The sequence below is a fragment of the Trachypithecus francoisi genome, unplaced genomic scaffold, assembly GCF_009764315.1.
Source record: "Trachypithecus francoisi isolate TF-2019V2 unplaced genomic scaffold, Tfra_2.0 Lachesis_group15, whole genome shotgun sequence".
In the NCBI taxonomy this organism is placed as follows: domain Eukaryota; kingdom Metazoa; phylum Chordata; class Mammalia; order Primates; family Cercopithecidae; genus Trachypithecus; species Trachypithecus francoisi.
In genome coordinates this window covers 59,676,980-59,700,316 of record NW_022681460.1, presented here as the reverse complement: position 1 = coordinate 59,700,316, position 23,337 = coordinate 59,676,980, and the positions used below count along the sequence as shown (strand labels likewise).

General features: G+C 41.8%; 2 protein-coding genes across 6 annotated transcripts in view; one reads left to right on the top strand and one right to left on the bottom strand.

The window, feature by feature from the left end:
• Positions 1–7,353, top strand: part of TIAM2 (TIAM Rac1 associated GEF 2) — a 171,824-nt gene extending 164,471 nt beyond the window's left edge. For all 5 annotated transcript variants that reach the window (XM_033234971.1, XM_033234976.1, XM_033234974.1 and 2 more), the window contains 6 exons: positions 243–351; positions 1,283–1,341; positions 2,286–2,391; positions 3,312–3,399; positions 3,763–3,917; positions 6,146–7,353. In XM_033234971.1, coding sequence (XP_033090862.1) covers positions 243–351; positions 1,283–1,341; positions 2,286–2,391; positions 3,312–3,399; positions 3,763–3,917; positions 6,146–6,783 — 1,155 coding nt within the window. In that variant the 3' untranslated portion in view covers positions 6,784–7,353. The remainder of the gene's footprint in view (positions 1–242; positions 352–1,282; positions 1,342–2,285; positions 2,392–3,311; positions 3,400–3,762; positions 3,918–6,145) is intronic.
• Positions 7,297–23,337, bottom strand: part of TFB1M (transcription factor B1, mitochondrial) — a 58,702-nt gene continuing 42,661 nt past the window's right edge. Inside the window, exons 6-7 of the mRNA XM_033234983.1 lie at positions 9,892–10,019; positions 7,297–7,706 (exon numbers count right to left, since the gene is read on the bottom strand). Of these exons, the coding sequence (XP_033090874.1) occupies positions 7,469–7,706; positions 9,892–10,019 (366 nt within the window). The 3' untranslated portion in view covers positions 7,297–7,468. The remainder of the gene's footprint in view (positions 7,707–9,891; positions 10,020–23,337) is intronic.

Genomic DNA, 23,337 nt, shown 5'->3' with positions numbered 1-23,337 from the left:
ACCTACATGTGTGTGCATGGGAGCAAAATGCCTTCACCTTTATGTTATTGATCAGACACTTTGGGGCTTAGCTCATATTTTCAAAACCTCCACTGTTTAACGCCCCATGTTTACAGGTATCATAAAAATTAAACCAGCTGTGCTTGCATTTTAGCAACGACTGTGTGTACATCACTATCTAACATGAGATGATCTAGCATGGGATTTCTGTATCTTCCTTACTTCCTGTTTTTACAATCTAGGTAACAGAACTTTCGATGGGAGAGCTTCTGATGCACTCTGCGGTTTCCTGGTTGAATCCATTTCTATCTCTAGGAAAAGCTAGAAAGGACCTTGAGCTCACAATATTTGGTTAGTATTCCATTCAGAAGAATATAGACTGAAGAGGCTGGGGTTAATGAAGAACTTCACTGGCCACACCAGTCCAATTCACTCCTGAGCTCCAGGAGTTAGAATTGCTATAATGGTTGGGGACTTAACAGGGCCAGCCCCCAACTATTTAAAACTCCGGCATCTCTCTGCATCCTCATTATCTTGTTCTCCCTTCTGATGCTTGGCTCAGGCCAAGTGTTACAGGAACAGATCCCTGGGGCTATTTTGAAACCTGCTATCTTTTCTTTTCCTTTTTCTTTTTTTGAGACAAGGTTTCACTCTTGTTGCCCAGGCTGGAGTGCAGTGGTGTGATCTCTGCTCACTGCAACCTCCACCTCCCAGGTTCAAGCGATTCTCCTGCCTAAGCCTCCTGAGTAGCTGGGATTATAGGTGCCCGCCACCACGCCCGGCTGATTTTTGTATTTTTAGTAGAGATGGGGTTTCACCATGCTGGCCAGGCTGGTCTCGAATTCCTGACCTCAGGTGATCCACCTGCCTCAGCCTCCCAAAGTGCTGAGATTACAGGCATGAGCCACCGCGCCTGGCCAGAAACCTGCTATCTTAATAGTCTGCTGCATTTCAAGATGTTTTAATTCTCTCTGAGAGTTGGGAGAGCAAGTGACGGTATATTGTCACTGAGATGAACACAGTGTCCTCAGCTTTCAATAAAATAAAGAGTTTTAAAAAGCCAAGATCAACTTCCAATAGTAGCTTGTAAATAAGCAGGTGCTTCTGCATAGTTCAAATATGAGCGAAAGGGAAGTACTTTATTCACTCATGTGTTGGCAGAGTGAGGTCTTAGAGACCCATACATTTGAAGAGCGTTATTCTGTTAAGACATTCAGCTCTAGTTTAACCTTGGAAGAGTTTGCATAAAATAAAGACTTTCTTTCTCTTTTCCTTTCTTTAGTTTTTAAGAGAGCCGTCATACTGGTTTATAAAGAAAACTGCAAACTGAAAAAGAAATTGGTAAGGCAAAACTTCGTTTTAATTTAAGCTACCTTTTCATGGCTGTATCCTCCTATTAACGTTGAACTGAAAAGCCCACTGAGCGCCAAGGCTGTGCTGACTGATCCTTACTCTGAGGGTAACGAACCCCATCACATACTGAGAGCGTTTCTGAGTCTCCCTGTGAAAGATGTCTGTTTTAAAAGAAGATGTACAGCTGGGCATGGTAGCTCATGCCTGTAATCCCAGCACTTTGGGAGGCTGAGGCTTGAGCCCAGGAATTTGAGACCAGCCTGGCCAACAAGGTGAAACCCTGCCTCTACCAAAAATACAAGAAGTAGCTGGGTGTGGTAGCACGTGCCTGTAGTCCCAGCGACTTGGGAGGCTGAGGCAGGAGGATCAATTGAGCCCAGGAGGTGGAAGCTGCAGTGAGCCTTGATCATGCCACTGCATTTCAGCTTGTGCGACAGAGTGAGACCCTGTCAATAAATAAATAAGTAAATGAAGTAGATCAATACTCATATGGGGGCCTGCATAGAACATCAACTTTTATATCCCTGAAAATGGCCCATGGTTGTTCCACACACAGTTTGTGAAACTTTGGTTTATTTTCAAATGCCTTTTACCTTGACTCAGAAAAACAAAAACAAAGCTTAGCTGTGGATACTATATGCCATCGGTTTACCATTCAGAGATAGCGTGAGGGCGTGGAAGCCTTGGCTGCTGTTCTCGCTTTGAGACCTGTAACTGATTCTGAACCACAACTCTGCCTCCGCACCTTCCCCAGCATGTGAGGTCTTTGAGAATTGGGTGCGTAGCTGATTGACTTCTGTGCCCTGAACACCCACATGGCTGCTCGGAGACTCGCCCACGGGGAGAACATAAACTCCTATTCACCGTGCACACATCCTCCCCCAGTGAGAGAGCTTCCCTAACACTTTTCTTGGTGGGCCTTCATGTTACAGCCCTCGAATTCCCGGCCTGCACACAACTCTGCTGACTTGGACCCATTTAAATTCCGCTGGTTGATCCCCATCTCCGCGCTTCAAGTCAGACTGGGGAATCCAGCAGGTAACTGTTTCATGCAGTACGATGCCAGAAAAAGCGTTTCAGTAGACTTAACTGTGGAATGAAAAGTAAGAAAGGACCTTGGGGATAATTTTTGGTGCCTTTTATTTTATAGACAAGGAAAATGAGGACAAAGAGAGGTTGTTTTGCTGTTCCTTAGCAGACTTCTGGGAGAAAGTAAATGCTGGTGGATAGCTTTTTCTTTGCCAAATGCCTTTCATCGTTTCCTTATTGTCTCTACCAATAGTTTTCAACATTTTCCTTTCTGCCTTGATACCCTAAAGTGTATTAGAAAAACAAAGAGATCCACAAATTTATGTTTTTACAAATTTAGAATATAGCAGAAAATTCCTTAAGGTTAGGTAGTACTTTAGGTGATATAAAAAGAAAAAAATCTTTAACTCTGGAAAATGTTCAGAGATTCTTCCAGAGTAACCTTGTTTTGGTGACAGGTCTCTGGTGACAGAAGAGGCCAGCAGGCTGAGTCATGCAGTGACCTGCTGGGCTTCTGTTTAACTTTTGTCAGAAGTGCTTATGTTTTCTAGAACATGACTGCATTTGGGGTTGGCCTCTTTTACCTCAAGTATCCCAGTTCCTGTTCCATCCAAGGAAAGGGCAAAACTGCAAAGGAGGGTTGAAGAATAGGATCCACCGAATCTCTTCCCCAGACAGGGGCTCCAGAGAGAGGGCGAAGGCAGTTCAGATGGAGGAAAATCTGCAGCAGGAAATGTAAAGAGTAACCAAAAGGCATTTCAGTTCTTGTAACTGTGAAAATCATACATAGAACAAGCCACAGAAGAAAATGAGCCAGGACTGGGAATATTAGACTTTCTTAACTCATGAGATTTAAACTTTACAAGTGTTCTTAACCACAGCATTTTGGGCAAAGTTGTAGACTCTTGTTTCCATTTCCTTTTACACAGGGACAGAAAATAATTCCATATGGGAACTGATCCATACGAAGTCAGAAATAGAAGGACGGCCAGAAACCATCTTTCAGTTGTGTTGCAGGTATGACTGACTTCCAAAGATTAAAACCAACATAAATAACATAGAATTATGTCTCTTAAGGAAGGGAGTTTATATTTAGTGCCTTCCTGAATTTTGATGACATCAGGGTCACACTCCCCACCCTCCGAAAAAGGCAACTGAGGCCGCTAGTAGGAGAATATGTTGATTAAATAAATATCAAAGTCTTAAGAGTGATCAATTCTCACCTCCTTTTGTATGGGAGGCCACATGGCACTGCTGTTGGGTGGCTGGCTGGCAGCCTGGTCCAGCAGGTGCAAGGCGCAGGAACACAGGCGGGCGTGGAATGGAAGCACGATGAACACTCTGGACACTTCTGCTGTTTTCTCTCCCCCCCCCACCCAGTGACAGTGAAAGCAAAACCAACATTGTTAAGGTGATTCGTTCTATTCTGAGGGAAAACTTCAGGCGTCACATAAAGTGTGAATTACCACTGGAGAAAACATGTAAGGATCGCCTGGTACCTCTTAAGAACCGAGTTCCTGTTTCAGCTAAATTAGGTGAGAATTTTGCTAGCCTTGTGTTTATTGAAGCAAACATGATGAGCTTCTGAAAAGGATATATGCTCTTGTAATACAGCTGTGAGTTTTCACTTTGTAAGTCATCAAGATACCTTTATCTCCTTTGAAGAAACCTAAACATGCCTCTTGCTCCCAGACATTCTACTGGAAAATACAGCCACCCCCAACCCCCAATCCCTTGTCTTCCTACCAGCTGACATAGTCCAAATGTACGATTTTGTTTCTTCCACTAAGATGTGCATGGGTCCAGGGACTTTGTTTTCCTCACTGCTGCATTCCCAGTGCTCAGAGCAGTGCCAGGCATCCTGAAGGTCAATGCTGAATGAAGATCAAGAACCTTACACAGAGGGTCTCCACCTTCTGACGGTTCAACCTATAATTTTTTGACTTTACCATAGTGTGAAAGTGACACACATTCAGTAGAAACCGTTCTTCAAATACCCAGACAACCATTCTGTTTTTTGTTTCTAGTGCAGCATTCAATACATTTCATAACACTTAATTATAAAACAGACCTTGTGCTCTGTCCAACCGTAGGCTACTGTAAGTGTTCTGAGCACACTGAAGGCAGGCTAGGCTAAGCCGCAGTGGTTAGTAGGTATATTAAATGCATTCTCAATTTCAATATTATCAACTGAACAGTGGGTTGATTGGGATGTAATGCTGTCTAAGTTAAGGGGCCTCTTATACTCGTTCTTAATCGATAAGGCACCACGTAAGCATTTCAAATCACATTATTCTTTCTGCTTGTTTCTAAAATTTCAGCTTCAGTTTTCAGAACCTTATTTCTACATTAACTATTTTGTTATTGTCTTTGTTGTTTTTAGTCTTAGAAAATGTAAAACTTCTCTTTTTCATGTCAAATCAATGTGACCTCTTCAGATTTACCACATATTTACTATTTTCTCCATTGTAAAAATAAACTGGCCATCAAAGTAACATGCTGTTATTATTTGTAGAAACACCAAAACTGAGAACTCCCTTGCTTCTTTCAATCCAAGAGAACAGAACTACACACACACCCACCCACCCACACATACCCTTAAAACATCAAATTTCAGAAAGTTGGTTTGAAATTCCAGCAGAGACAGTTCTCATATGAGAGAGAGAGAGTGTTTTCTAGGCTGGGCATAGTGGCTCATGCCTGTAATCCCAGCACTTTGGGAGGCCAAGGCAGGTGGATCCCTTGAGCTCTTAAGAACAGGAGTTTGAGACCAACCTGGGCAACATGACAAAACCCCATCTCTACAAAAAAATATAAAAATTAGCTGGGCATGGTCGTGCGCACCTATGTCCCAGCTACTCAGGAGGCTGAGGTGGGAGGATCACTTGAGCCCAGGAGGTGGAGGTTGCAGTGAGTGGAAATCACACCACTGCACTCCAGCCTGGGTGGCAGAGCAAGACACTGTCTTTAAAAAAAAGGGGGTGGGGGAGGGGAGGAGTATTTTCTACTTTTAATTGAGCAGCAAGGGAAATCCACAAGGTGAGAAGATGCATAGGAATATGGTGTGATCTTGATGATCAAATTACAAAGCACCTTAGTGAAAGAAAGGAGCCTAGATTTATTAGCAGTTAACTTTTCAATTTACTCATTGGCAAAATAGGAAATCTTAGCCCATATAGTGGTTTCTAGTGTCTAGTTCTATTTAAATAATTGAGCTCTGATAATCTAAAAATGCTGAATTGCCCAACTTACAACTGTAAACCTAAGTCAAAAATTTCCATGTTTTCAGTAGCTACGTTTTTGCCTAAATACCAGGATAGTTGCTAACTGAAGTCATATCATAAAATAAAATCTTTTTTTTTTTTTTTTTGAGAGGGAGTCTCGCTCTGTGGCCCAGGCTGGAGTGCAGTGGCGCGATCTCGGCTCACTGCAAGCTCCGCCTCCCGGGTTCATGCCATTCTCCCGCCTCAGCCTCCGAGTAGCTGGGACTACAGGCGCCCGCCACCACCCCGGCTAATTTTTTGTATTTTTAGTAGAGACGGGGTTTCACCGTGTTAGCCAGGATGGTCTCGATCTCCTGACCTCGTGATCCACCCGCCTCGGCCTCCCAAAGTGCTGGGATTACAGGGTTGAGCCACCACGCCTGGCATCATAAAATAAAATCTTAATTAAGATGTTAAATCTTACACAGGCTTTGAGGCAAACATTACACATTGTGTAACCTGTTTCTGTATCACAGTGAAATGTGTTTTTCTCACTGCAGCTTCATCCAGGTCTTTAAAAGTCCTGAAGAATTCTTCCAGCAGCGAGTGGACTAGTGAGACTGGCAAGGGAACCTTGCTGGACTCGGACGAGGGCAGCTTGAGCAGCAGCACCCAGAGCAGCGGCTGCCCCACGGCCGAGGGCAGGCAGGACTCCAAGACTGCTTCTCCCGGGAAATACCCACACCCTGGCTTGGCAGATCTTGCCGACAATCTCATCAAAGAGAGTGATATCCTGAGTGATGAAGATGATGACCACCATCAAACTCTGAAGCGGGGCAGCCCTACTAAAGACATCGAAATTCAGTTCCAGAGACTGAGGATTTCTGAGGACCCAGACGTTCACCCCGAGGCTGAGCAGCAGCCTGGCTCGGAGTCGGGCGAGGGCCAGAAAGGCGGAGAGCAGCCCAAATTGGTCCGGGGGCACTTCTGCCCCATCAAACGAAAAGCCAGCAGCACCAAGAGGGACAGAGGAACTTTGCTCAAGGCACAGCTCCGTCACCAGTCCCTTGACAGTCAATCTGAAAATGCCACCATCGATCTAAATTCTGTTCTAGAGCGAGAATTCAGTGTCCAGAGTTTAACATCTGTTGTCAATGACGAGTGTTTTTATGAAACAGAGAGCCATGGAAAATCATAGTACGATTCAATCCAGATATGGGTTACATTCCTCATTTTACTGTTAAACTGGTGGTAAAGTGGAAATTGCAAAAAAACTATTCATTCCTGGGTTTTGTGCAGTATACATTTTCCCACAAAATGGTTGTAAAGATTTAAGTTATTTTAATTTATTGTGGATCAGAAACCTAGATGAAACTGGTCAGAATCTGTAAATTACTTAGTTTATATCCACTTTGAGCAGGTATCAAATGATTTAGAATCCTTAAAATTGCCTTCTAATTATTTTAAGTTATGTGGAAAAAGTAAGGCTGGGGAAGTTGTGATTAATAGTTTTCAAAGGGTCATTTTTTAAAATCTTCTGGGCATTTTCTTTCAGCTGTCAGTTTTTGCTTTATTTAAAGCATATTTAAGTTATTTTAATGTGGTTTGGGGGCAAAATGTGCAGATACTTCATTTTGTAAGATTGTAATAGATGCTGTTTATACTAAACCTGTTATTATCTATACAGTATATATTAAAAGAAAGCTTGTACTGTATCTTATTTGATATTTATTTTCTCTGCCAAGCTATAGTAAAAGGAAAGTAAGTCACCTCTGGTCATTGGCATTTTTATTCTCATTCTGTAAAGACAAAAGAGTACCCATATAAGAAGCTCCACGTAGTGCAACTCGACATCTGGTAGGCTGCTTGCCCCCAGGCAGCAGCTAGAGTCTGTAACTCTTCGCGTCATCCTCTTTCTTTTTGCTTTTTCTTTGCCTGAGTTCTTCTCTGAAATTATATGCAAAGAGTTGTGGGTCTTCATCACACATTTTTCTGTATACATCACAGAGGCTCTTAAAGTGTGAGATGGAGAGCTGGCGAGGCCGAAGAGTAGGGTCTATGTCTGCCAACTCTAACAGCCTGCCCGTGTTTTCCAAGCGCTGTGCTTCAGGGAATAACATTCTGAAGGGAAGAGAGAAATATCAGAATTTTACTTAAATTCCACAAATCATGACACTTTTCAACCCTCATTTGAAAACACCACAGTTGCTGACTACTGACAGCTGGAGGGAGTGGCAGGAGCCTCTTGGAGTGTATAGCGCCAGGTAAGAGGCACGGCCCACCACTGAGGCAGCTCTAACCTGATGCGCGAGGCAAGCCCACAGTGGGAAAGCATTCTCCAAAGCTCAATCAGTATATGTACTTTTTAAGGTAAGTTTAACATCTGCTCAGTTGCGTTCTTGTAGAAATATAAGCTTGATTTGCCTCACGTTTCGATGTGAAAGTTGTATTATTTCTTGTGTGACAAATCCCCAGTTTTGATTCTCTAGAATTTGAATTTATCAGCCTTTAGAACTCTTCATGCTAAAAGAGTTACTTTTTTTGCTAAAAGTTTGAAAATAGCTGATAGGAAAATATAAATAATTATCCCTCTTGTTATTTTTCAGGCATCTTTAAAACTGATTTGAAGTAGAGGATATATTTTAAATTTCACCTATCTGAATCGAACCATTGTTTTAAAATAAATAGCAGAACTGCTTGAAATGCTGTGGAGTTAGGTCTGGATTGCATTTTTCTTCAAGTCTCAGGGTTCTTACAGAGCTCATCCCAAAGGGCTTGGAAGGTGTCATGGTCGGGGAGATTGCATGTTGCTTATAGGCTGATGGTCCTTTCAACAAGGAATTGCATGTCCCCACAGTTTCAGGGTGAGGTGACAGATCTTTGAGTTTAGTTTCATGGCAAAGTGGACCTGATGACGGTTTCTAACATCTGAAGAACACCAACAGGTCAAAGAACTTTGCCCTGTTACCCCAGATGGCACAGTTTCTGGTCCATGTCTGTCCTGAGGATGGTGTATCTGAAATGAATAGGGCCCTTCACTTAGCTAGGGAGTTGCCTTGGAAACGCTAGTGTCAGCTCTAGGCTCAGACCAATTTCAGGATTTCCAAAAGCACATAAAAGGACATAGTTTTGTGTTCCCCTCCCCATGAATCAGGGCTATCAGGTACAGCCGTGTGGGTCCTGCTCTGCATGAGGGGTAAGTGTGAGCCGAAATCCAGCTTCTGTTTCACTCACCAGCAGCGCACCTTAGCTGAGGGCTGCAGCCACAGGGGTGTCTTTGTTCTAATTAGCACCAAAATGGCTGGCCAATGGTATCTCTGTCACCAGCTCTGCACCTTAAGTCTCTGCTAGAGAAGCAGGAACTATCTGGTAAGGTGGGAATCCTGGCTTAATTAGAGGCCACAAGTGGTAGGCTGAGGCTCTAACTTCTGCCATCTGGCATCCTCAGCAATGGGCTTTGTGGACTGCAGCGCTCTTAGGAGCTGATACCCAGCCGGCCCCTAAAATAATCTGCTGTCATTTCATGTGCTGAAGGGACACTTCAGACCCTGCGAAGGAGAGAATTACAATGAAGCCATGTGAGGAGGTTTTAGAAACTGAGAAATATGTGCCTCTCCGGCTGAGCCCCTTTCAACAGCTGAATATGGATAGATGATCATAGACGGAAATCTTTGACAAACACACACTTTCCTGCCTTCTTAAGCAGACTATCACTGGGCCTGATTAAACAGCTTCTTGGCTCTTTCTGGATCTGCAACATAGCTGTGGTCCTTCAGAGCCCATCAAGGTGGGCGGCCTCTAGACCACCGCACCCTGTTGGGTTTTCCCAGTGGTTCCTGTGAGCCTCTTGGGAGCAGCAGCTTTCTGTGAGATGGAAACGTGCTTTTGTGAGGACTTCGCGATGATTTTGGCTGCTCAGAAATCACATTTGCTTCCTAGTTCTCAAGTATGTCCTTAAAGAAGAGACAGGGCAACTCGGAAGAAAGCAAGCACTTAAAAAACCCATTATTATCTGTCTCGAGTCCTCACTGGGGAACCACGAGCTCCCCAGTACACAGCCACTGTGAGCTGTGCAGTCACCAATTCCAGGCTGTGTGTATGGTAAAGCCACCCTGTGACAGCCACCTGAGGTCTAGCAAGTCTTTGCTCTCTCCTCAGTGACACTGAAGTCTTGTCCGTCACAGGACTGAACTCAGTGTAATACTCAGAGCTTTAACAACACAGCAAACAAGCTTCTTACTCTTAAAAAGTGCCTGAGGATTTTATGAAGAAGACTGCGACTGAAGAGAAGAAAAGGCATTCTTACCCGAGCCCTCGATGGCAGTATTTCCTTCGGAACTGAAATACATTCTGAACCACTTTTTCCACCAGCTTGAACGGCTGCTCTATCCTGGGCTGTATCAAGGGAGTGAAGTGCACCACGCCCACGTCCACCTTCATTGTAAGCAAACATATTATCATTCTGTGGCATGATATGTGGCCTAGAGTGATCAATCAACTCATCCTTGTAAAACAGGAGGATGGGCTGTCGACAGCCTGTTTTCATAAACCGACTCTTCCATGTACTTCAGTGTCATCTCTAGGCATGGAAGATGGTACATTCTGGATTTGCAAATGACATGGAGAAATCAGCTGGCTGCACCTGTTCTCCAACGACATCCACCAGACCTGTGCTTGATGGTCACTTAATTTTAAAACGCAGTTTCACAATGGCTTGAAAAATCAATCCAAATCATTAAAGTCAGTCAGCAGATAACAGGTGGCATTAAGAATATTTTAGTTTTTGAATGAGTAAAAAAATAAGCTGCAGCAGCAGCTTCAAGACAGAGAGATGGCAGACAGGCCCCCAGGGACCACTCAGTGCTAAACTTCTGAGACAGAGACACCACTTATTTTCGGTAGACACTGATTAATCAACTGGACTGAATTCATGAGTGTAGTCTGAAAAGCCACAGAACTTTCTAGTAGCAACTTTAAATGCCCCGAAAGGCACAGGCAGGACTGAAAAAATGGAAACCATCAAAAAATGTCACGGTTTGATAGTGTATAAGCTACTGCCAGCTGTGGAGATTCTTTAATTGTCAGAAGATAAAACTTCTCAGGCATAAGAGATTTACACCCTGATTTGTTCCAAAAATGGACTCATGGTAATTCACAAGGACACATTCAAATATCAAAGGAAAAACATTTAAAGACGGAAATGGAGTCAAAACAGTAACTACACACACAAAAATGCTGACGGAGACCACGGTCTAGGAAATGGGAAGTCTCGTCATAATTGACAAAAGCCTCAGTGTCCAGGAATTGTTAAAGTTGTTAATGAGAATCTCATACAGACTCAAAGAAAGGCAAAGAGAATAGGGCAATTTAGGATGTGTGGGCTGCACCACTGCTTTTCAAAAGGAACTCTATTGTGGAAATCCCATAGAGGTTGTCATTTTCTCTTAAGACTTGCTTCTAAAGATCCTTGTGGCCACATAATTCCTTAAAAAGATGAAGATCAGAGAGTGGCTTTTCTGGTTGTGTTTATTTTAGGGTAGAAGGAAAACAACTGAATATGATGTGAGACTTTATGGACAAGAAAGTGAAAATAAGCTGTGCTGAGCCTCATGCATCCTGATGTGCTGTGGGGGGAGCCTGTGGTGCCTGAGCTATGTTATCTAGGCCCCGGACCCCCGAGACCCTGCACCTACCTATTTAAACAATCAATGACCCTGTCCCTGAAGGTTTCAGGTCAGCTACAGCTGCTCCTACTGGATGGAATGGGAAATAGAAGGCTTTGGTGGTAAGGGGCGGTGTGGGCTGACGCAGGCTGAGAACGTGCCAAGCGGCCTTTCCACACCCCAAATGCCCACCCACAACGTCCATCAGCCTTCTGGTGAAGTCCACCAGGCTGTTCTCGTGAAGATTCTATGGTGGAACAGTAGTTATGAGCAGTGACTTCACTAAGATGCCAAATGCTCTTAATACATTTTAGTAAGTGCGTTGAATTGTGTGCTATATGTTGTTTCATCTGTTTCCTCAAGTTTAGTAACAACTACCTCTTCCTATAGGACTTCCCTTAGACTTTAACAAAACACACCATGGAACAGTGTCTGTCCAGCTTGGAGAGGTCTGTGGTCATCAGGGAAAAAGGGACTGAAGAAGATGAGGGGCTGTGGAGTGGACGCAGGGTTTAGGTGGGGTGGGGGTACTGCTATAGGGAGAGAAGAAAGGTGGTTTCAGCTCAGGGCAGTTCTGGGGAAGGAAAAAGAAGACCTGATCTATGAATGGCGGAGTGCAGGCAGCAGCCCAAGACACACTCCATTGACTTCAGATGTCAGGTTCCTTCCCACAAACTCTGCACTATCCTGCCTACCTTACCTCCTCCTGATTTGTACAGAGAAGTGGCCCCAACTGTCAGGCATGTGTCTGACCACTCTCTACACCTCACCAGACTTCTCTCACTGGACTCTCCATTCCCCTTTCATCCCCTGAGCTCCCTGGTGCCCTCATCCCTGCCTCCCATTATCCAGGACTCATCTCCTGTAACCCTTCAACTCCAGTTCTCCCAGTGACACAGAGCCAATTATAGCAATTCTTACTAGCAGCCTGCTAGTCTCCAGAAAAAACACTCTTAGCAAAATCTGAATAAAATCTAATCCCTGCCTAAGCCTAAAGCCATAAAGTATTATCAAAACTCTACATAAGGCTTAAAAATTATTAAGACCAAAAACACAAATACAGATAGATGAACTCTCCTTCCAGTACAGAAACTGCCACTTCCAGCTTCCTTATATTTTTAATTTTGGCCTCATCTTTATTTGCCTGATTTCATTCCTTTGAGATATAGTTGGTATTTGTAAATACAGGAAATGTCTAACTTTCACTTGGTTTTAAAATCCTGAACAAATAGAGCAGTACCCCATGTAAACTACAGCAGTCGACTTCTAAAGTTTGAATACAATTCCAATACCCTGCTAAGTTGGCTTACATCACGTCCCAGCTACAACAGCACTCCCCTCAGAAATGCAGTTACTATTTAGTGGGAGAGTCTGTAGAACTCAGTGTCAACAAAGCTCTTCCAGTTATGTCTCCTGCTTCTGGGATGGCGAGGACCTCTCCCGTACCACCCCTTCCTCTCCCTTTCCCCCAAAGGCACCTTTCAGAATTACTCTCAATGATGGAGCCCATTTTTTCTAGAACTATAGGAAAACTGCTTGGTAACTATGGTAACGAATACAAAAATGCTTTTTACTTGTAACTGAATGCTTATTTAAAATTACAACTATTATTTTTTCTTCCTTGAGTTTTAAGTCTGTTAATGGGTTTGATTACAAAAAAGAAATCAGTACAAAGGCATTAGAAGTACTTAAAATATTCTAGTTCAATGCTGCCAGCCCTTTTCCAAACTCAGTCTATCAGTATACCAAAATGACCTACTAACATTTCAAATGAAAGGATTTAAAATGAATTTAAATATTTGCCTTTCTAACCCTATACGTCAACACCATAGCAAGCTAAGACTGTTTCTCAGTGTTAGCAGCTTTAGCCATAACAGGCCCAAAGCAGATGTCCTAGTTTCCAGGGTGTCTAGGACATGACGGGTTATCAGCTCAGAGCAGCACTTGGAACTCACAAGGGACCTGGGCTAAGGAGATATTAAACCTTAAATCTTAGATATTAGATATTACAACTGAGAACTGTAATCAACATGATATACAGATGACACTGAAGAATGTACAACTCAGTTCCTGATGATTATCATATGCCCAAAAGCTAAGTCACGACCACATGCACAGATGCAGAAACAATACTGGCCACTGTCCACGAAAGGGTCTTCATTCAGCACTCTCATGGTGTTCAAGACCATTAGAGGACAAGACAGTGGAGAGGAAAAATGATGAGGAAGTTATTCTGTAATTAGCCAAGACACAGCCATAACTTAAGACAACAGAAGGGCTAGTGAAAAAAAAGAAAAAAAGACCACAGGGAATAATCAATAAGACTTTAAAGAACAACATATAAGAAGGATTGAAAGTCCAAAGTGGGATGATCACGGGCAGACCTGGGTAGTTGGGAACAGGAAGTGTTTGGCATCTTGCAGGCTATAGGCACCACAAGATGGAACACAGGAGGACAGGGGCTTGGGAGAGTCACGTCAGTGTTGGGTAAAACAGAGCAAGATGAGTGCCTCTGGATGCTTGGTTTCCCCACCTCCAGGGTCTGCTTGCTCTTCAAGTACCTCCCCCAAGCTAATGACAGTTCATTTTAGGACATCACAGGTCTCAAGGTTACAAGCTTCCCAGGTAAGGAGAATCCCAGGTAGAGGCAGCAAGTCACTGATGCCTATTATATGATAATTATGCATGTCATAGAAAAAGAAAATACTGACAAATGTGAATGTAGATCAAATTTCCTAGAATTGGTTGACTCTACCTGCGATCCATGTCCCAAAGCCAATTTAAGGAAAGAATTTCCACTGTAAAACCTTAAAGCTGACAGCATTCTAAGTATTTCAAACCAACTGGTTCAATAAAGATAACTACACAGTCAGTACCTATCCTAAAGTTTACAATTTGCGTTATTGTAACAATATTTATTTCTGCAGAAGTTCTGTCCTCACCCTTTTTTCTTCCTACAGATCTTTGTTTTTTTCTCTTTCTTCTTGAGATCATAAAAAAAGAACAGATTTTAAACAGTCACACACTGTTTCCTCTCAGAGCAGATGTGGTAGGAAGAATTGAGGCCAAGAGAGTGACAGGGAACGCAGATCACAATGAGAAATAAGACTAAGAAATGTGGTGAGGGGGATGAAGAGTTTTTTTAACTGTGTAAATTATGTAAATGGACATATGTATGTATGTAAATTATACCTATTAGTAATAACAACAACAAGATGAGTCAGTGTCTCTTGGTTCTAACAGATTAAACAATTTCAGGGAGATGCACATGTATCCTCAAGAAAGCGCAAAATGGAACAAGAACTGACAATTGTTGTATAAAGATTTTCTGTTATATTTAATCTGGAGTTCCCAGATGATCAGAGGGAAAAGACCTTCCTAAAACCAGGCCTTTTCCACAAGCCATGACCTTGGTGTCTGTGAAGCAGCAGCACCTGGAGGTGCCCTGTGTTTCTGTCCCGGGCTGTGCTCCCACTTGGTTTGTGGATGTGGCAGGAGTTGCCTGAGGCAGCTTCGAGGCTGCCCAGCCCGGCCATGGGTGTGGCAGCCCATTGGCAACTGCCAGGGTCTGGACCCTAGCGCTGCAGGTCCTGAGCAACTCCAGTCCCTCAGAGCGAAGCCAGGACCTCAGAGAGGCTTGCAATCTAAACAACTCAGATGGTACTTGGTAAAGCTATTAATATTATTAAAAGACAAAACATGCATACAAATCTAGTAATTCATAATAAACCATAATTGTCAAACGGACTAGACATCACACTGAAGATGCTTGGTCAGTACATTCGTATATTCATAGCTGATACTGTTAATTTCCTAAGGCTGGGCCAGGAGAAAAACATTATTTTAGGATTAGGTCAAATCACTTTAAATCTGTGGGGCTGGAACAGGTAACTATTTTATCTTACTCTGAACTGTCATTATTTTCAAGGTTGAATGGAAAGCAAACAAGAAAAAACATTTGTACTAGTCAGGGTTCTCTAGAGGGATGGAACTAATGGAATTACATATAAAGAAGACTTTATTAAGTATTAACTCACTCGATCACAAGGTCCCACAATAGGCCATCTATAGGCTGAGAAGCAAGGAGAACCAGTCCGAGTTCCAAAACTGAAGAACTTGGAGTCCGATGTTTGAGGGCAGGAAGCGTCCAGTACAGGAGAAAGACGTGGGCTGGGAGACTAAGCCAGAGTTTCTTTTCACATTCTTCTGCCCGCTTATATTCTAGCCGAACTGGCAGCTGATTAGATGGTGCCCACCCAGACTGAGGGTGGGTCTGCCTTCCCCAGCCCACTGACTCAAATGTGGATCTCCTTTGGCAGCATCCTCACAGACACACCTAAGATCAATACTTTGTATCCTTCAATCCAATCAAGCTGACACTCAGTATTAACCATCACAACGTTGTTTTTTAAATTCAGAACCCCAATTTCTCATTAGAATTAAGTTGACAGCATTTGAAAAACACAAGGATGGGGCTCCATCCCAGAAAAATAAGAGCCACTGGGTTCGGCCTGAGCCTCTTGGGGCTTTTCCAAAGCCCTTGTGTGGGCAGAAGTGAGAATCACAGGTTTGGGGAACAATCCCAGTTGCTTGGGAAAGTATCACACAGTCAACTCAAATCCTGGAGGCTAGAAGTGCAGCTAGAGCCCTGTGATACCGCCAAAGCCAGCCTGAGTCCCTGCTGGGTACAGCTCACCAGGGAGGATGAAAAGCCAGACACAAACTTCCCCAGTCTCGCTCACAGTTAAGAATGACCAAATGAGCCAGTTCTGGAAACAGACATTAAAGCAAAGTCTGGGGTGGGGGTGGGAGAGGGGAAGAGAACTCTAGAATACTTTGCTGCCTTTTTTTCTTTTCTTTTTTTTTTTTTTTTGAGATGGAGTCTCACTCTATTGTCCAGGCTGGAGCACAGTGGCGTGATCTTGGCTCACTGCAACCTCCACCTCCTCCCGAGTAGCCGGGACTACAGGCGGGTGGCACTACGCCCGGCCAAGTTTTGTATTTTTAGTAGAGATGGGATTCACCATGTTGGCCAGGCTGGTCTCAAACTTCTGGCCTCAAGTGATCCACCTGCCTTGGCCTCCCAGTGTTGGGATTATGAGCGTGAGCCACCACGCCTGGCCGTAGAATACGGTGCTTCTTGATGAAAGGGTCAGCTGAGGCAGCCATCTCATAGCTGTTGAAGTAAAAATACAGAGACAAATCTCCAAATTCAATGTTTTATTTGGGAAGCAAGAATTGTAATTCAGGGCCTACACACAGACCAGGTGGTCTTTGGAGTGTCCAAAGAACAAAGGGAAGGCTGGGATTTTTATTAGAGAAGGGTGTTATGTGTTGTTTTGAAAGAAAGCTCATTGGCTCTAGAGAAGCTTTTGGGTATGGGCAAGCTCTGATTGGTGAGTGACGACAGCAGGTAAAACCAGTCTTAGAGTCACAGTAGGTGGTCCCAGCAGCTACGGTAAAACTGGTCTTGGTGTTACAGCAGGCTGTTTCAGCAGCTGGGCTGATAGAAAGTATAAATTTTGGAGCAGGTGCTATGGTGCTATGTGCCCTGAGTGCTTTTTTCTCCTGGCCCCTTGACTCTGATTTAGTTGGGTAAGACAAGAATGACCTAATCTGTATCATCAACTTTCACACAGTCAAGAAAAGTTCAGTTTGAAGGAACAGAAAAACAGAATGAGCTGGAATCCTTAAGAAGAGTTTTAAACTGCAGAACTAACCTTGAACAGTATTGACTTCCAAACAATGAGTCCTTATAGTTTAGTCTACTGTTAGATTTTTCTGTAATTTGTCCACTGAAACATCTGTAACCAATACAAGCCTAACGCCCCTTCTATAAATTTGTTTTCAAAATGTAGACAGGAAATTTTGGGTTCTTTTTACAGACTGAAGATGCCCTTGACTACATTATATATATATTTAATTATATTTGCAGAATTTATGAACACCCTTTATCTTGAATTCATTTCCTATGCAATCTCTCTACTCATCTAGTTAGTTCTATTTAATCACTCCCATTACCACAGCCTCCCAGAGTCCAACTGTCTCCAATTTTGATCTCTTTAAATCCTCCACACCATAGCCAAGTGCTCTGTAAACCACAAATTCCACCATGAAAAAACACTCTGATGGTTCACACTGCCTCTACTGGTGGCCTTCAAACTCTTTCTTGAAGAAAATGTCAGCCACCAAAGTGTTTCCCCTCAACCCCGATCCCCAGGCTTCTTTGATTAGGGTAGAGGTCTCTCTCACAAGCCTGTTACTGGGATCCAGTGATGAGATGATGGAGTGCAATGCTTTATAAACTGTTAAGCTCTACAGGAAGATGTGGTATTGTTATTTCCAAAATACTCGGTTAAATTACTGATTCTTTCAGAAAGACAATAAAAGCCTGCCTGAACATCCAGATTAACATCACTAAGCAACACCACACACTAAGAGAAGCTAAAGGAATTTCTGCTTGAAGATAAATGAAAACATTCTAAAGAAGAAAGATGGACTGCAATCACTCAACCCACAGCAGACTTGGCAGGGAACTGAGAAGTAAATGCTGATATGTAAAGCTACAGAGATTTCTGGGTTAATTTGTTTCCACAGCTTATAAACTATCATAGAGAGGTAGGACTTGCAAATACATTCTTTTCTAATTAGAGGTGGGGAAGTGCTATGTAGTATGTCAGGGGTTCAGAAATCGCTGTTTTGGGCCTCAACCCCATTCCTGCAATTTACTCATTTTACAGCCTTAGTCAAAAGTTACTTCTCTGCAGCTTAATTTTCTTTTCCTTTTTTTTTTTTTTTTTTTTTTCTTGAGACAGAGTCTCGCTCTATCACCCAGGTTGGAGTGCTATGACATGACTTGGCTCACTGCAACTTCCATCTTTCCATCTGCTGGGTTCAAGCAATTCTCTTGCTTCAGCCTCCCGAATAGCTGGGGCTACTGGCGTGTGCCACCATGCCTGGCTAATTTTTGTATTTTTAGCAGAGACAAGGTTTCACCATGTTGGCCAGGCTGTTCTTGAATTCCTGACCTCAGGTGATCTGCCTGCCTCAGCCTCCCAAAGTGTTGGGATTACAGGCATGAGCCACCGCGCCCGGCCAGTTTATAAAATTCCTCTTATCTCATAGGTTTGTTTTGATAATTAAGTATTACAGCACATTAAGCAGTACCTGGCATATGGAAAGCAGGTTATAAATGGTAGATATTATTATTAGCAAGATGACAAACTAGAGTTCCAAAATTACTTAAAATTCTAGTCCTGTTTAGAAATAAAATATTTTTAAACATTCAAGTGCAATTTATAGTTTAACATTATATACTTAAAGTCAGTTTCTGAATTCATTCATTGAGCAAATATTTATTGTATCCCTACTATGTACCAGGCACTGCTCCCGGCACAGGGGAATCAGCGATGAACAAAACAGAGAGAGGTCCCCGCCCTGTAGGGCTGACCTTCTACCTCAGAGGTCTTGTGCTACAGTGGAAGCAGAAGAGGGGCTCAGAGGTGGAAGGTTCTTGTTCTAGTCTGAATTCAGAAACAAAACAACTTGTTGACTGAAGGGATGTTGGGTATGGAATCAGGGATGACTTTTAAGATCTCAGGCTGGCCAAATGGAAAGAAGGATTTGCCATTAATGAACACGGGAAAACCGTGGGGAGAACAGTTTGGGGATGGTCAGGAGTTCAGTCTTGTGCCACGACAGGTCGGAGTTATCCATCAGTGACGCCAAGTCAGCAGACAGAAACACAACTTGGGAGTTCAGGGGAGAGGGCCGGGCAAGAGATTTAAGCTGAGGGGTCATAAGACTCATCTAGGAGAGTCTCTAGACTTAAAAGATTAATATTCCTTTAATGTCCACGTCAGAAGTAGATAGGAATGTTGATAAAACTACATTTCTGTTTACACTTCTACTTTCCTGGCTCCTTTTTTATATAAGAAATTCTTTCTTCATTAAAGGTCTATAGCTAAAGAAAGTTGCTTCCATTTCAGTTTTTCTTTCTAAAGCAGGCAATTAATATTTTATAGGATTATTGTTTGCATCAAGGCAAAAAAAAAATCAAAATGTTTTGAGAATAGAAATTTACATTAAATCATGTTTAACCCATTTACCCTTCAGCGAGCTTCCTTATGCTAGAGGTTAGAGTGGGGAGCAGCTGGGTCCCTCCACCTGCTGTCAGTCAGCCTCACAAAGCTTATGTCTGCACTAACAACCACAGTGACTAGCAAAACAAGCCAGGATGCTGGAGGGCCCTGGTGAGGTTTCTTCTGATGCAGCACTAATGACACTGCTGTGACTACTAGTGTCTGCAATTCAACTCAACTTCTTCCAGTATTTATTTATGCACTGAATTGTTTGTATTTCCCATGAAATAAAATAAAAGAACAAAGCCAGTACACATAAAGCTTATAACGACTTAGAGAGGTAAGACTTAACATGTAATCAACACTATGGCTAAAAAGCAAACCCACAGATGTTAGATTTAGAAAAGAGGAAAACAGTATCTTGCTAAATGTCAAATTTAGGGTTAAAACAAACAAAAACAAAAAATCCAGATAACTGAAACACGTGTTTGTTTATTTACTACTTTTAAACAAATGATTAAAGTCTAACATGGTTAACAGTTGTTAAATTTAAAAATCCAATAATCAAATTATCTTCTTTCTGTATAATGGCTATGAATTTATAGCTTGTAGAATAAAACTTACTGAGGAAGAAAAAAATGAGAACCCAAAAGGATGGCAGTGAAATCCATGTGTACCATTATTCATGGGCTACAACCTCAGTATCTGATCACAGTCTTATCTGCTGTGTCTCCTCACATCACTTTGGGTAATTTATTCATAAAATTTCCTGAATCTCTATAGTTATACTCCACAGATCTTTCTAAGTGGAAGGAATAACAAGAAAACTCAGGGCACCACACACACACAAATACCGGTAGGGTCAGTGATCAGATTCTAGTCAAAAGTTGTTGCTGGGTTTTCTTTTATTGAAAAAAAATACATATTTTAAAAAACTTTCTTCTGAATGATTATTTCTGAAAGTTAACAATTTTGTGAATTCAGGTTCCAGACAAGTCAAGAATACCAGGGAAAAAAGGGAGTCTCAACTCTCATTTGTAAAGCATGACACAGTTAAAAATATTTCAGACCACATTCTTGAACGGAGGACATAAAGTAATACATTATATCTTTCAACATAGAGAAAATTTCAAAAATAAATTATAACTATGTGACTAAAACATAGTATTAAAAGAAAAGAAGGCCTTTTTGTGAGTACCCAAATAATTCCTCCTCTGTACAGTGACACAAAAGCATTTTTAGCTTTCAGGTTTCAACAAATCCTGCTGTAACAACAATTCCCTCCCTTCCCCGCCTCTCCTTTCTTAATTCTCCCACATCTCAAAAAATGAGATGGAGAACCTGGTATTTATCTTCTAACACCATCAGCAGTTTTTACTTCTCAGATTTCTATGTTGTCCTTTATTTGCTTTTTTCAAGTTAACTTATTGGAGCTTTATAAACATATCCAGAATTTCTGAAATAAGCCTCACGTATATGGTTTTTCTTCAACATAACTAGCTGAGGTTAATTTGAAGACAACTGACCGAAGCAGTTAAGACAGTGAAGGCTACGGACGAAAGGTATGGTAAATAAAACATGTCTTAAGGCTTAGAGATCTAAGAATAGGTATTTCAGTATTATTTAGTTTGAATTATAAGTTGTAAATCTGCTTTTAAATATTATTTTTGATATAAATAAATCTTGTCTGGAAAGCTGACTACATTTTAGTGAAATCTACAACAGACTTTCTATTGGCAAATAGTTCAAAAACTGAACGTGCTTGGTTCTGTTCTGTGTGCACTGTGTTTTGGGACCATGAGAGAGTTTTCACTATAGATCATGTAAGTTTTTACATGCGACCCCTCCCCTCTGCTTCTGCTTGCCTTCACAGTATTTCTCTACCTCCACCACAGCCACTGGAACAAAGTGTGTCTTTATTCTCTATGAGATAGAAATTTTGAGAGAACAGGCTGCAAATGGTATTATGCTTGTGGCTGGAGGGTAAACTGCAATATAGCCAAAATGCCAGTATATTTGTATGAGCAGAAAGTGACCTTCATTTGGAGAACAAATTCTTTCTACATAAGTTCTCTATGAAGAAAAAAAGCATTTGAATCTAATATTCAATAGTAAGCAAGCACTATGCTAATTAAATGCAATGTCATATTGTTTACACTGATTTTGGCTGTCTGTAATTGATCACTGCCAGTACTTGTTAATTATGATGAACAAACTGTCTTCATGTCTGAAATATATTGAAAGTTATAAAATGTACTGGTTAATGGGAAGAAAAGGATTATAATTGGTAAGCTGAACATAGATTGACAACATACAAAGGTTATTCATTCAAAGTAGAAAGAAAGAGAGAGGGAGAGAGAACAGTGAGCAAGCAGATGCTGTTAGAAAATGTTACAGCAACCCCACACTTGAAGAATCCCTAAGGTGAAAATGGTCCGGAGGCAGTAATTTAGCAAGCTGGCTGGAGTCCGAAATGCTAAAACCTAAACTTGAAAACAGCTATTATAAAACTGTAAACATGTGCTTGATTTTTTTCTAGAAACTTTAACTTTGTTCTACTTTGGTCTAAGTTTGGAAAACAGAAAAGAAACTAACTGAATGATACCAGGTGAATCCTAAGCACACTGATGTTTACAGACAAGTCTGACTCTTAAGAACTTAAAATCCTAGGGAAATTCTTTTCTAAAATGGTAAGATTTACATTTTCAGATTATGTACAAAAACAGAACAGCACAATCCAGATAGTCTAGGATCTAACATCTTAGAGAATCAATGTTTGTAGCTATGCAAAGTTTGTACTTTAAATTTAAATAGGCAATGGATTAGTACTATTTCAAATATTTAACCAAAGCCAGGCATCAATCTCCTTGCTGAGTCATCTGAAGCTGAGCCATTTGCCCTATTAACTTCCTCTACAGTCCTTTTTTTCCCTGGTGGGGAGGCGAGTGGGTGAAATAGACAGTTAACGGTGCTTTTTGCCTCCAGATGTAGTGTTTTCCCTGGTTCCCATGGGAAACACACGGGGGGAGATTTTAGCAGGAAGTGTTGCGGTAAATGGGGGAAATGATGCGGGATGATCCTGTGAGGTAGGAGGGGTGGACAGAGATCTGAACACTGCAGGTTGGCTGCTGAAGACTGTATAGCATGGGGTAATATCCTAGCTGAACATCCTGATCTGAAAAAACGAGGATGCTTGAGATTGTCTGTCTGAGGTTCTTTCAGCTCTAAGATTCTATGAAAATAAATCAGCCCAAGGAAAGAAGAGAAAAAGGGAAAAGATCTAAATAATTTTAAACATCAAATGTCACAATACACAAGAAATACAAATACTAATAATGATGTCAATTTTAAACTACTGAGAACTTTCTGTGGCTTAAATATTGTTCAAAGCCCTTAGAATGTATTAACTTATTTAACCCTATGAAAGAAGTATTCTAATCCTTCCCATTTTCCAGAAGAGGATACTGAGGCACAGAGAGGTATAAAGCTAAGAACTGGCCCAGGTGTTTTTTACTCAAGAGCCTGTATTGCCTTTTGTGAAATACCTATGAATCACGATACAGCCACTTCATCATATCAGTCAAAATTAATTCAGAACAACAAAGAAAGTCAGTACTGCAGTATTTCAGAAACCATTACATTTTTCTCAAAGAAGGCAGTAAGCAGTGCCAGATGGGCTAGATGGGGGAACAGGAATAGAAAGATGGAATCGGAAGTCTTTTTGTTTCTTAAAACACAGCCAAGCCACAAAGTAGGTGTAGTCTTTTCCTTGCTCTTAAAAATAAACAAAGAAAATAAAGGGTTAAATTATTTTGGGTATCCTTTCACATACAACTAATGGTGCGGTTATTTCTGGTATGTATTTTTGAGATCTGCCATCACTACTTCTGAATTGTTTAGAATAGCCAGCTTCATTTTGGCCAGGAAATGATTCTAGTCCCAGTTAGAAAGGACCTCATGTTCTTACATACAAAAAACAGTGGCTTAATTGTTTTGAGTACCAGGTTC